The sequence below is a fragment of the Schistosoma haematobium genome, chromosome 1 (assembly GCF_000699445.3).
Source record: "Schistosoma haematobium chromosome 1, whole genome shotgun sequence".
Classification (NCBI taxonomy): domain Eukaryota; kingdom Metazoa; phylum Platyhelminthes; class Trematoda; order Strigeidida; family Schistosomatidae; genus Schistosoma; species Schistosoma haematobium.
Window position 1 is genome coordinate 46,234,050 of NC_067196.1, and position 13,882 is coordinate 46,247,931.

The 13,882-nt window shown below is 37.2% G+C and overlaps 1 protein-coding gene across 4 annotated transcripts in view; it reads right to left on the reverse strand.

The window, feature by feature from the left end:
• Positions 1–12,987, reverse strand: part of ADD1_1 (Alpha-adducin) — a 29,432-nt gene extending 16,445 nt beyond the window's left edge. For 2 of the 4 annotated variants that reach the window (XM_051208849.1, XM_051208851.1), the window contains exons 1-8: positions 12,823–12,987; positions 12,607–12,789; positions 10,678–10,710; positions 10,386–10,537; positions 9,381–9,480; positions 6,831–6,961; positions 1,509–1,760; positions 217–391 (exon numbers count right to left, since the gene is read on the reverse strand). In XM_051208849.1, coding sequence (XP_051074250.1) covers positions 217–391; positions 1,509–1,760; positions 6,831–6,961; positions 9,381–9,480; positions 10,386–10,537; positions 10,678–10,710; positions 12,607–12,789; positions 12,823–12,853 — 1,057 coding nt within the window. In that variant the 5' untranslated portion in view covers positions 12,854–12,987. Of the gene's footprint in view, positions 1–216; positions 6,962–9,380; positions 9,481–10,385; positions 12,790–12,822 lie in introns of all 4 variants that reach the window. The other 2 variants (XM_051208850.1, XM_051208848.1) reach the window with 2 other exon arrangements.
• Positions 12,988–13,882: the final 895 nt, after the last annotated feature.

A 13,882-nucleotide genomic window follows, 5' to 3' on the forward strand; every position in this document is an offset into this window, starting at 1 on the left:
AATGGGGAAAGTGGACAGCCTTGACGGACACCACTTGAGGTTGCTTGGGACAGTTAGAAATCCATAGACACCACTAAGCTGTAATGTTATTGAGACAGTAGTGGGTGGATTTGCAAGCAAATAAGTAGGCAATCTTATGAGGAAAAGACTCGATTGATTAACAAAGTTAAGAATACTGACATGCTAATTTTGAAACACTCCAAATAGTTAACTTACCTCCATTATCACTGCCAGCTTTACCATTCACTGATGTATGACCATTTTTATTTTGATCTATGACATTTGATCCTATTTCTTCTGACTGGTCAGCTTGACCGTCTGTTAGCTGCACAGCACTGTCCTTTAAATCAGACAATAAACTTGTCATATTCCCTAGTTGCATCAATCGCATCTGTAAAGTAAGATAAATGGGATGTCAAGTTGATGTCAAATTGGTAACGCTTTCATAAATAACTATAATCGTATAAATCAAAATTGGTAGTCAACATTGTTCGATTAGAGCGCCTCCACAAGTTCTATGCACTATTTTGTGTACCTTTTAATGACGAACTTAACCACAGAACTTCTTGATCAATGGGGTAGAATGCCGCACCAGGCTCAAGAAATGCAACTTTAGTCGGGAGACGGTAAGTATTCTTATATTCCAAAACCTGACGAGGGTGAATGTCTGATTAATGCATCCACATCCAGCTCGGTTCCCCCAAATCTGTTGTTCATGAATACTAGTAAAGTTTTGAAGAATTATAGAGACTAGTATTCTAGGCATAATGTTGAACAAACTGCTTTCTTTGTGATTATCACAAGGGGATGTTAATCATTTTGTATACACTGCGATGAACAGAGATCGAATCTAAACAGATGAGACTGAACCGAGCTCTAAAACTTTAGTCAGCGTAACTGCTAGGACTGGTGAACCATCTTTAAAGACCTCTGGAGTTATCGTATTTTGCTGATCTCCCTTCGGTTCAAATTAGACATGGTCCTTTGGATCTGCCGGAAGTTTTTTGGGAATAGTGAGTAACTGTAGAGTAGTGAGAAGGAAGTGTTCTGCCTATTGTCCAAATCTCCTGGAAAGTGATTTAGAGTCCCATCTTTTTCCGAAAGTTTCACTAATAGTTAACTTGTTTCCTTGATAGGTCAGAACAGTTATCTCGTATTACGCGTACCTGCTACATTTTCGATTACTTTTACTTTTATCCTCACTGCTGCTTACGATATTGCGTTAACTTTTTATCAACCTATATTTGAGTTGTTGCTATTCATCGTCTGCTAGGCCTATCGTGTTACTCATGACATAGATTCGAATTACTAAAAGCTTGGTAAATTCTGGTTGAACTTTCGAAAAGTGTAGTATTGAATGGTATGATCCACAGACTAAGGATAAATGAGCATTTACTAGACAACTTATTGACGAAACATCTCGTACAGAATCATAATGCATCAACCTTATTGTGATAAATAATCTCAGAAGTTAGATAGTCTTATATAAAAAGTTAACATTGACTTACTTGGGTTTGACAAGCAGCTATTACTCGTTTAACGAGATACCATGCTTCGGGAATACTAGAAGCAGTAACTGCCACACCATGATTTCGTAAAAACAACACCTTTGCTTTAGAGCCTAGATCTTTCACAATGCTAGAACGTTCTGTCTCATCTACCAGAATACCTCGATACTCATGATAGCGAACTCCATGATTTGACACTAGTTCAATGGCCTCAGGACTGACAGACATGAGCCCTGTGCGAAGACACGACACCTGTAGTCAAAAAATTTGCTATCAAAGTTTCATTGATTTACGAAACTATTAGAATAACTAAAACGGCTGCATTGATCAGTTATTCGTGGTAACGATCTCTTAGGGAAGGTAGAAGAGATTTTTTTAAAATTATAACCCTACTAGAAGAATACATTAACGAATGAGCCCTGTCATCTAAATTCGCACTACCAAACTTAATATCATTTCGTTGACCACAGAATGAATATACGAAGCAAAAAAAATTGATTACATTCGTATTACTTTCAGAGAAAACTGCGAAATAATTCATATTTTTTTCAGCGATTCTATAAATGTCGAAAAATATAAGCGATGTGAAGAGTTAATTTATTCTTATATGTAACGAATAGCAATGCAGCTTATTCATGTAACCAGACTTGCGAGTTTGCTTTGAAAGCAGCTTAAGAAAATTATCCTATGCTATTTCAAATGAATTTCAACTTTGATTAGATGGTTCGTTCAAGATTTTAATGAAGTATTTTTCGAATGGATATGACTTAGGAACGGATTTGAGACCACCAACAATAAACTAATTTTCAAGATCATCGATTACGCATTCCTTATCAAGATTATTTTCAGTCCTGATACTCAGTCAATAAAATGCGAATGAGATTTACGGATTGATATGTCAGATTATTTGGCGTATCAAAAATTTGGATATGAGATTCAATACACTGCTACTGTTTTGACCGTGGCGGTAATTTTAACCACTCAAATGAAGCTAAAAAAACTGAAATTGAACTGGCATATAAGTACTCTCTTTAATAAGCCAGTCATCAACGTAGGATATGGGAAGAGCGCGCATCTGTCCCAGCTTCCACACCTCACATCTGTATAACGAGAAATTAACCAGATGGGAGCTATAAAATAGGAAATAATATACAAAACAAAAAGGTGTTTTGGAAGAAAAAAAACCTAACTGGAGAATAGAAAATTAGGAAGACGGACATCTAATCTAAGTCAGATAGTGGACAGATTGGTAAGAACTAGAACGTTTCCTATCCGTGTCAATATTTTGTCAGATACCACACTATCAGGACTGATGTGGTCTCATCAAATTAGTGTGATCAATGCACTCCACTACTTTATTTTCAATGAATAAACTAGGTGGCGATCCAGATCAATCCAGAAGCAGCATTTTAAATCTATAAGAGAAACTTACCGCATACATACTCGAACTGTTACTTACCATCACTTCAAAAGAATCGATTTTTTCACCGTCCTAATATACTTTATATATAAATTAAAGTAAATGACCATGATCAGTCAGCAAAAATTAAATAATGGCCAAGGAAATATGTCGAGTTTATATCAATGGATTACTGTGCCACTTTATGAATTAGCTAGTCAACTACAATTGACCATTTAACACAGAAGATATTCATAGGTCGCTAGTATATGATTAGAGATCCCTTAGAAAAATTGTCCGTGTATGCTGAGACCCAAAAGTGAGCATTGCTGAGGTTAGACGCAGAGTATTAGGTAGTGGCAAATCGATTAATGAGGAACAAGTACCAACAAACTGGAAAGAAGGATTTCTGATCAAAATACCAAAGAAAGGCGATCTCAGCAGGTGTGATAACTACAGGGGCATCACTCTTCTCTCAATACCGGGAAAAGTCTTCAACAGGGTATTGTTAAACAGGATGAAGGACTCCGTAGACGCCCAACTTCGTGACCAACAGGCAGGATTCCGTAAGGATAGATCGTGTACAGACCAAATCGCAACTCTACGGATCATTGTGGAACAGTCAATTGAATGGAATTCATCACTCTACATCAACTTTATTGACTACGAAAAGGCATTTGATAGCGTGGACAGAACACTATGGAGACTTCTTCGACACTACGGCGTGCCTCAGAAGATAGTCAATATCATACAGAGTTCATATGATGGATTACATTGCAAAATCGTGCGTGGAGGACAGTTGACAAAGTCGTTCGAAGTGAAGACCGGTGTCAGGCAAGGTTGCTTACTCTCACCCTTTCTCTTTCTCCTGCTGATCGACTGGAACATGAAGACGTCAACGTCTGAAGGGAAGCACGGGATACAATGGACATCTAGGATGCAGTTGGACGATCTAGACTTCGCAGATGATCTGGCCCTTCTATCCCAAACGCAACAACAAATGCAGGCGAAGACGAACAGTGTAGCAGCAGTAGGTCTCAATATACACAAAGGGAAAAGCAAGATTCTCCGATACAACACAGAATGCACCAATCCAATCACAATTGATGGAGACGATTTGGAAGATGTAAAAACCTTTACATATTTGGGCAGCATCATTGATGAACAGGGTGCATCTGATGCAGATGTGAAGGCGCGGATCGGCGAAGCACGAGCAGCATATTTACAACTGAGGAACATCTGGAACTCAAAGCAACTGTCAACCAACACAAAGGTCAGCATTTTCAATACAAATGTCAAGACAGTTCTACTGTATGGGGCAGAAACTTGGAGAACTACGAAAGCCATCATCCAGAAAATACAGGTGTTTATTAACAGTTGTCTGCGCAAAATACTTCGGATCCGTTGGCCAGACACTATTATCAACAACCTACTGTGGGAAAGAACAAACCAGATCCCAGCAGAGGAAGAAATCAGGAAGAAGAAGCGCTGGAAGTGGATAGGATACACATTGAGAAAAGCACCCAACTGCGCCACAAGACAAGCCCTTACATGGAATCCTGAAGGCCAAAGAAGAAGAGGAAGACCAAAGAACACATTACGCCGGGAAATGGAAATAGACATGAGAGAAATGAACAAGAATTGGATGGAACTAGAAAAGAAGGCCCAGGACAGAGTGGGTTGGAGAATGCTGGTCGGCGGCCTATGCTCCATTAGGAGTAACAGGCGTAAATAAGTAAGTAATTAGGTAGTGGCAAATCGATTAATGAGGTAACGAATTTTCATCCACTGAGGTAGTTGAAGAATATACATGTGGTCAACTGTCGCCTACCTCGGCGAATGGTGTACGCCGGTATAGGAGTAGGTTGGAAAAAAGTGGGAGCAGTCAAATCAAAAATCACATTTCCCGATTGAAGGGAAAAGAGGACAACGAGACGACTAGACTCCTCTACTCTTCTCACTTTCCGTTAACCTTCATCTGTTACAAATAAACAATCGCCATTTTCAGTAATGCTTTCATTAATTTTTAGCATCGTTAAGCATAACTGACAGTATTATTACAAATCAAATACTGACCTTGAACATAAGATGTTGTCTGACCCCTAACCCAGTTGACAGCTCAAAAGGTCTATAAGATTATCAATTAGTGTCAGCGAGGAGTTGGAAAAGACAAAAAGATGCACAGACCACGTCTGGGATATAAGTATAACGATTGTTGGAGGCAATGTCTGATACAGGGTAACATTTTAGTATGCCACATAAAGAATATGCTTATGGACATGTAATAACTTATAGTGAGCAATCGTGCTTATTAGTCCCATCTGATGACCTTTATTTCCATCTAACATTGTCATAGATTTGTTTAGATTGTAGTCAATTACCACTACCGATCACCTCACAGATCCAAAAAAGAAACTGCAGAGAATTTTCAACCATAAACCCTGATAAAAATGCTAATTCGAAAAAGTATGAAGAAAGATCTTAAAATGTGGGGTTCATTTTTCATCCAATGAATACAAAATGTAGCCTAACAATAGAAAATGAAGAGCTTGAACATGGTGATACATTTTTCAACACAAATACATTAAAGACATGGTGTATACTGAAGCAAAGGAATAAACGAAATTGATTATAAACGTAGCATTAGGTTATGAGAGCAAATTAACACATGAAGTTATGGAATTAGACTATCAGTTACTTAATTGAATCTACACGTTACGCTACCACGAGTGGGAGGATGAGCGAGGAGTTAAAAGCTATCAAGTTGTTATAACTTGTGACCACCGATTAGAGGGCAGTGACTTATCGATCGGATCAATGATGCGTAAAACAAGTGCGAACAGTCTAGAGTCTTGATTGGTCCTGCTTTCCGTCTAGCTCAGCCAGTTTTGTTTTACTTTACGGCCGCGCAACGTGGCCACTAAAAGTAGATATTTGTAAGCTACTAGTATTTGGCCACAGATGCCTTAGAAATATTGCTCGCATCTGCTGGGATCATCGGGTAAGTAATAGTGAAGTTAGACGTAGGGTATTATGGAATGATGGTAAGTCAGTTGATGAGATTGTGATTCTTCATCGACTGAGATGGGTGGGCCGTGTTACGTATGCCTGAACACCGATTACCACGACGTACAATGCTGACTAGTGTTAGAGACGGTTGGAAGAAGGTAAGGTCGACCAAACCAAAACATGGCATCAGTCCTTGAAGTCACTAACTTCGGGTCTGAGTCATGTTGGGGGATGCAGACTACTCGGTTGGGGTCCGCGTGACTATCGTTACCAGTGGTTGGAAACTGGATGACATGGCTCAGAATCGAAAACAATGGCGTAGGTGTATACACTCATTGTCTTCCCTTTAGACCGTGAGATTATAACTTTTTTCTACGAACTAATTCTTTCTTCCTGTATCATAGCCTTATATGCAATCTTTCTTTTATATATTAATACCATCGAAGTAACGGCTTCCATGAATTTGGTGTTCATCTTGTGTTAATGAGGTATGGAAACTTGAAGCGATGAGTATATTTGTCTGATCCTACGTTGTAGCTGACTGAGTGGATTTTCGGACATTTGTTTGAAGGTAAATAAAGGATTTTAAGCTTCACGGTAATGTGGTTTGAAATGTGTTGCCTCATTAAGTTCATAAATGCAACCAGGAACATTATAATCTACATAACTTGTACTTCTCTTTTGATTTTTCATCGATGTGTCAGTGTGAATCGTGAACACTGAGTGAGTTATAAAACTGTAGTAAATTATATAATATTCGTGTTAATCCACTATTTCCATCATAGGAATTATTTGACTGAACTACATGACGTAATAGTCCTTAGCAATCCTCGATGAAACCTTTAACTTAAAATTAAGAATATTTTTTTCACTTTAAGTCAAAACAAAATACTATACAAATTCAGACAACTCACCGCTATTACATCAGCCAAATGAACGTGAATAATGCAATTAATATCTTTACGAGCTGAGTGTAGTGCAGAATGAAGAGTCCAACCAGCCTTATTTACACCTAACACTGAGCTACCTTGATCAACTATATTACCTAGAATAAATAAAAAACACGAGACATAGATTGATCCAAATAAATATTTTGAAATAAAAATATATATATTATAACTATGGGATGATAGTCAGAGAGCAAAAACACACCAAGGCGGAAGTTAAAGTTCACAACAACGAAAGTTCGAGCGATGAAAAACAAAACTACACGGATGAATAATTAGTGGAAAAACACATGGGATAGTCTTTGATGAAAAACTAGCAAAAAGTAAGTAATTCGCTCTAAACAAATATACACAAAGTAAAATCATCTTATCATAAGCACTTTGAGGAGTTAATATTAGTAAAGCACATTTAAAAAATGAGGATAAAAGCTATTCTGGTAGAAAACTAATACTTCAAAATCTATCTTATTGTTAAGATATTTATCCAAACTCAATAAACAGAGACACATGAGGCTGTAGTGATATATTAAGGTGTTTCGTATGCATATATATGCGTAACAGCATTAGAAATGACGGATTATGGAATTAACATTAGTGTATAAATGAGCTAAAACTATGAGTCCCCAAGTAGGTCGTTTACGAATGTATCGAAATACTCGAATTGATTTCAAACTAAGAATATCAAGAACTTCAAGCGTTAAAAGATTATCAAAATTAAAATAAAAGTCCGATTTCCTTTTACAACGGGGCTGTAAGTGATGCAATCCTGGCCAACTGATGAAACAGTTGTCTACGGAAACACAAATAGCAAGCCTTTTTCCACAAATATTTGTGAATTCATTTTTATCAGTATAGGGTTGTGGAGATTATTAAGTTTTTGATTGAGGTCATGAACTGATAGATGTTAGACCACCATTGAAACCCTGGAATCACTGAACGGCCGTTTCGTCCTATTGTGAGACTCCATGTCGAGTAGAGACAGGTATCTACCTCAGTACAGTGGAAGATGGTCGCGCAATTTCGTGGATTGGTTGAGGTTAGACAACAACACCGCTGGATGCCGACTCAGTGGTCTAGAGGTTAAGCGTTCGTGCGAGAGACTGAAGGCCCTGGGTCAGAATCCCATGAGCGGAATCGTGGATGCGCACTGTTGAGTGGTCCCACAACAGAACGAAACGACCATCCAATGCTTCCAGGTTTTCAATGGTGGTCTAACATCAATCAGTTCATGATCTCAATCAAAAAACTCGTTTTTACTTATAGTTGAGTGAAAATCTATGTAGCATTATTATGGTTGAAAATACAAAAAGTAACGCTAAGTAACTCGAAACTGTGAAATTAAAAAGCAAAGAATTCGCCCAAAGTAGATAGGATAATCGGTAAACGATTATACTCAGAGCAAAAAAGAAAAGACATAACAGTCGGGTTTACAGTAATTAAGTCAGACTCGTGAAACCAAGATTACCCTAATACACATGACCATATTATCCATAAAAATCAGTCAGTGATTTATATTCATTTCCCATAGTATTTTAGAAACAGTACAAAATGAACATTATACACTTTTACGACGAATAGGATGTGTCTGAAAAATGCATTTTATCTAATAGCTTATTTACATTATAGAATCTATTACGAAACTTTCACATTTGCACGGAAGCGAGCCGTCAACACATTTTAAATGTAATATTACATTAAGGAACTAATCGGTCCAAAATTTAGCGTGATCACTACAAATCAAGCGCAACGATTACGGACCTAAACAAATGGAATTTAACAACGATCGTTGCGCAACAACGTACGCAGTAAAAAAGGACTGGTCAGGACAAAAGAATATTTTATTAATTTTTAAGAGAGTAAAACGAGAATGATCGTAAATCATGTTTTTCCTTAAGATAATTTAACCATGAGAAAGTAAACATCATATCGTTCATTTTTCTTTATTCACCCCAAATACTTTCTGCATGTGCCTATCCAACGAGTTTGTTCCATGTATCCTTATCTGGAGACCTTAATGCATCGTCATTTGTCTCTACTGTTATTGCTGTTGAACTAAGTACCGCAGCAAGAGCAACACAAATCAATTGGATCCCCACTATCAGTTATTTATGTACCGTAAGATTAGAGGGGCCTATCAGACTGAGAAAAATCTGGCACCATAAACCATAGTTTTGTAGTCGCTTACACCCGACGAATTGTAGCCTGGATGCAATAAAAGATGAATTTCATCACCAACTAAATGACCTCAGTAAAGCCCATGTATGTCGAGTCGGCAACTTAGTGTAAACGAATGAGCGGTCGCATTCAAAAAGGAATTTAGATAAGATCGACCTAGTGTTACACAGAAATCCGTGGGTACTGAAAAAGATCTCAATATGATCTAGGTGAATCGTTTACTTTGCAAGCCCAAACAATAAAAGTGGTTGCATTAAGCCACCTTAGAGCCTTGTCTGAACGTAAGAAGCTAGTCGTCTGTCACTAGATATACAATAGTGAAATTTACATGGAAGTACTCACCGTTTGCATCTATTTTTACTAAACTAGAGGCTTGAATTTCATGATAAAGTAACCCGAAAGGGTTAATTAAGAAATGATTGGGATTTGTAGTGCACCTTGCCTAGAAACAAAATAAAACCAGTATTAATAAGCTTTAATAAACAACTAGCATTCAGGATACATTGTACTTGGAAAGAATATCTAAATAACTTAGTTATAGCCCTTATACCATCACCATTGACAATTTCATAAAGGGAAGTAATCCATTAACTCAACTTCACCTTCGAGAAAAAATAGCTGTAAAGGACTGGCACCTATCGGTCCATAACGACATCCCGATCGGAGTAAGAGATGGTGCAATTCAATGGCTTCAGATGTGATTAGATATGGTTCACGATAGAAGCCAATGGAGAGCTTGTCGTTTCCTTTTATACTCTGAATAAGAATTAAATCTTCTCAATTGAAAAAAGTATTTCTCCATTTTATTGTCAGCCAAACTGCATCTATGTTATACGATCCTTAGCCATTTCTCGTTTTCTGCAAGTATACATCTCTTTCTCTATTGTTTCTTCTCCATAATATATCTATATTTTAAATAGGCCATTCTGTTTTCGGTGCCCAGTAACACGAAGTATAATAAAATAGAATACTGTTTAATTAATGTTGTCACATGAGCACACCATAGTAAAGGCAGATAATGGACAAACGAATTACAAACCACGTTAAATTGTAGCACTTATGAAACAGATGATTTACAATCACAATTACGACTGACCAAATACCGTGACAAATGATAAAGTGGTTCGCTTAGGTTTGAAGACTATGCAACTAGACACAAACACTAAAATGCAAACTGCTTATCAACTTACATCAAAAAGCTACAAATCGTAATACTGACGGTTCATATTCTATCTATTATAAATTGTACTAACTATACACTTAATGCTGATTTCGTCACATACCAGTTTGCTTAGAAAATAGCCTTCGGTACCATTCAGAAGATAAAACATTGTATCAGTTACTTACAGATATATGGTTATAAATTGAATGCGTCCATCCTCTCATATCAATCAAACGATACAGAGCAGCCAAACTACGTCTCAACACGCAATCCTCCCGAGGATAAGCAGCAGCTTCTTCACCACGAAGATCATTTATTGGTATTGTTGGGAGGCCACCTAATATGCATAGTTAATAATTGAAAATAAAATTGGCAAAAAAACTATTTTATAAATACTACTAAGTGATGATACGAATCACAGTGTATGTGAGCCCAAAAAATACAACAGAACAGAACAACAAAGAAGTAGTCACTTACGCTGATAACCAGTACCAACTGATTTGAGTACCTCTGGAAGACAGGTATATATTGAATAAAAAGATAAATAGACATTAGGCTCTATCTTATCAAAATTTCATTTTTGTTTCTTACAAATGAGATTAGGAATCTAAAAATATATTTACTTTTTATTTAAACCTCGTTTCACTCAATAAAAATAATGTGGAAATATTAATGAAGCATAATAATCAGGTTTGAATGGCCGGGCAGGACCTCAGGCCACGGACATTGTAATGAATAGTAATGAAAACGTAGACAGTTACCCTACACCAATCAGACGGTAGGCAGAGACTGAATTGTTGCATCTACGCACAAAACTATGTGAACCAGTTATGGTCACAAAGAATACCCCACTAGAATTCCGCAACTATGGGCAAATATAGTTTGATAATAAGGTTAGACTCACTATATCCCAAGGTTTTAAAAAGGGAATAAACTTTTGACAGTTTACATCTTGAGTTGCTATAACAGAGAAAATAGAGATACTGCTTTATAGTGGTTTATTCACTAAAAACCACTGTTCATTTATAACCTAACACGATTCATGCTATCACAGCCCGCTAGTATAAAAGTAGTTCCAGATTTCAACGTATTAAAAGCCTGTTAGGAACATTAACAAGACTTGAGACTTCCAAACTGCAAGAAAATTAGTACACATGAACCCTAATTTATTCAACACTTAGAATACCTTGTTTAAGTACTTGACTTTCATACAGCTAGATATGAGTAGTGTACTTACCTAATCAGATTAGTTACCTAGATCATCAAACACACCTGCAGCGAAAATTATTCAGATGGTTCGTGTCGACAGAACTCGTACGGATTTGCCCCTTGGGTATAAATAACGAATAGTAATATGTTACATTTTACTCGCCTTTAACCACTTAACAAAATAAAAACCTGAACGGCACTCACACTTTACTTTCTGAACAAACGAATCAAAATATCGCATACTAGGTATCGATAAATCTGTTGTTTTAAGAACACTTACACTTACTATTTACGATACGCAGGTGAAATGACCAGTTAAACAAATAGGTTATTAAAGTCGGTGATGTATTTTGGAAGTATATACTTCAACATTACTGCTATTGGGATACTACATAAACTCACATAACACGTGATTTCGAAGCCAAAATACTAATTGTGGTGTCACAACTAAGCACATATGTTGAAGCTTCGAATTGCCCACTGAGCTACGGTAATAACAGAACATTCTTGCTTTAGACAATGGCTGGATTTTGTCAACATATAACTGATTAATTATAAGTGCTTTGGAAGAAAATTGCATAACCAAGAGGTTTGTTCCTTATACTACATGCCTGATTTGCAACTGGATTTTTATGAACTACCTACCCTGCCTAACGATCTGCAGTACTTCCTGGTTAAGTATCGTTCGTTGAGTGGATACTCCTAAAAGGAGCCGAAGTTATATCTGGTTATCCTGTACCATATGAAACGACTGGTTTGGATGTGCAAAGTGCAAGTAATTGAACACTTAATCACCGAAACACAAGTTAGTGTAAATCACTCGATGTTTCAAAGTGTTGAAGTTCCCTACAGAATAAACGGGCTGGGACGATTCTCTGTATAGTTTTCATTTCGAACGTTTGTTGAATAAAGCACTAATATAGACGTGATTAATGTACATTTTTTGGCACTATGAATCAACACCACTGAGATTAGACAGTGACTCTAAGATGACTGAGTCAAAAAGACAATCACCTAACTAGTATTTTAAGATTACGAATATATAACATACTAGCTTTGACGAATATATATTAACCGTGTTAAAAGTCTACTACTAAAGGCACAAATGAAAAGTAAAATGTACGCATTGTTTCATAGCCAAAATTACTAACTATATACATCAAAAATAGAATTTAAACTGAATATAACAGCTCTTACCTTTCAAGTCAGCCACATTTTCTAGTCTCATAGTTTGCCCAAGAAGACTTGATAACTGCTGAAGAGCACCGCCTTGCTTATGGTTACCAGACATCCTGTTAAACGAGCTCATATTCTTTCCTGTACTGTTATGATTTGACAAGCGATTCTTTAGATTAAGACTGACTTCTTCGTCACTCAAGCCTAGTATTTTCGAGTATAGAAACTATGAACTACCAGATAGACAATTATCACTGAAATCTGTCATTATACTCCACTACCAGATAACCATTAAAATGGTCGGAGCTATGTACTCGGACTAAATCCCTAGACTCGTTTTCGCCAAACCTCCGACGCGCAATCACTAGAGAAACGACGAACTGGAAAAGCGCGCTTACTAAGTCCAAAAAGTATGATTTAAAACAAGCAGAAAGTACTAGTGACAACAATGAGGGTTTTGATAAAGCACAGCTTAAAAGCATAAAATTTCCGAAACGTTGATTTAATCAGCTCTTATCACTGTTTGACCCGTAAATTATCCCTGAGTTTCTAGTAAAATCGTACATCGAGCTGAAACGTTTCAACATTATAGGATTGTTCAGTGGATTTTAGGCCTTAACACGAGTGTCGCCGAGAATGAGAGACACTTAAAGATCAACAAAAGTTATTCACACGTTTGTTTTTTCCTACTGTGTGTTTCTATTCCTTTCGTTTCATAATAAACCTTTTATATTGTAAGGTTCCGCCTGTCTTGTGTGAATCCCGAAATACCAACACACATTAACAATCATGACAAGGGAATTTAGATTAGATGTCAGTTGAACGATGCGACTTTAACTGAAGCTCTGAGATAACTCCATTTTCATTCATCTAGAGTGGACCCACCATTACGCTGAAGACATCACAGGTATTTGGAGTTTGACAACGCTTTAACCAGTAACATCTAATATAAAGCGTACCCACCAGGTGAAATCAAAAGACAGAAGCGAGGAGGTTTGAAGACATATTTGATAGGCTATCAATATATCGAGGATCTTCTGATCTAATCTGGCTAGCGATTGCAGGGGATGTTGAGCACGGCGTTCCCACTAGTGATCTGGTGCGGATGCGTGAACGAGCGCCTTCAGCTAGGTGAGTCCATTGAAACTAATGTGGTCAGCATTCAACGTCGAATACTTAAAGAGCTATTTATTTTGGGGATTTATTTACCACTACAGATCACTCCCCTCATAGTTGGGTAGTGACGACCCGAAGACGTGGCCAGCCAGAAGTTCAAACCCAACGAGTTTGTCGTTGG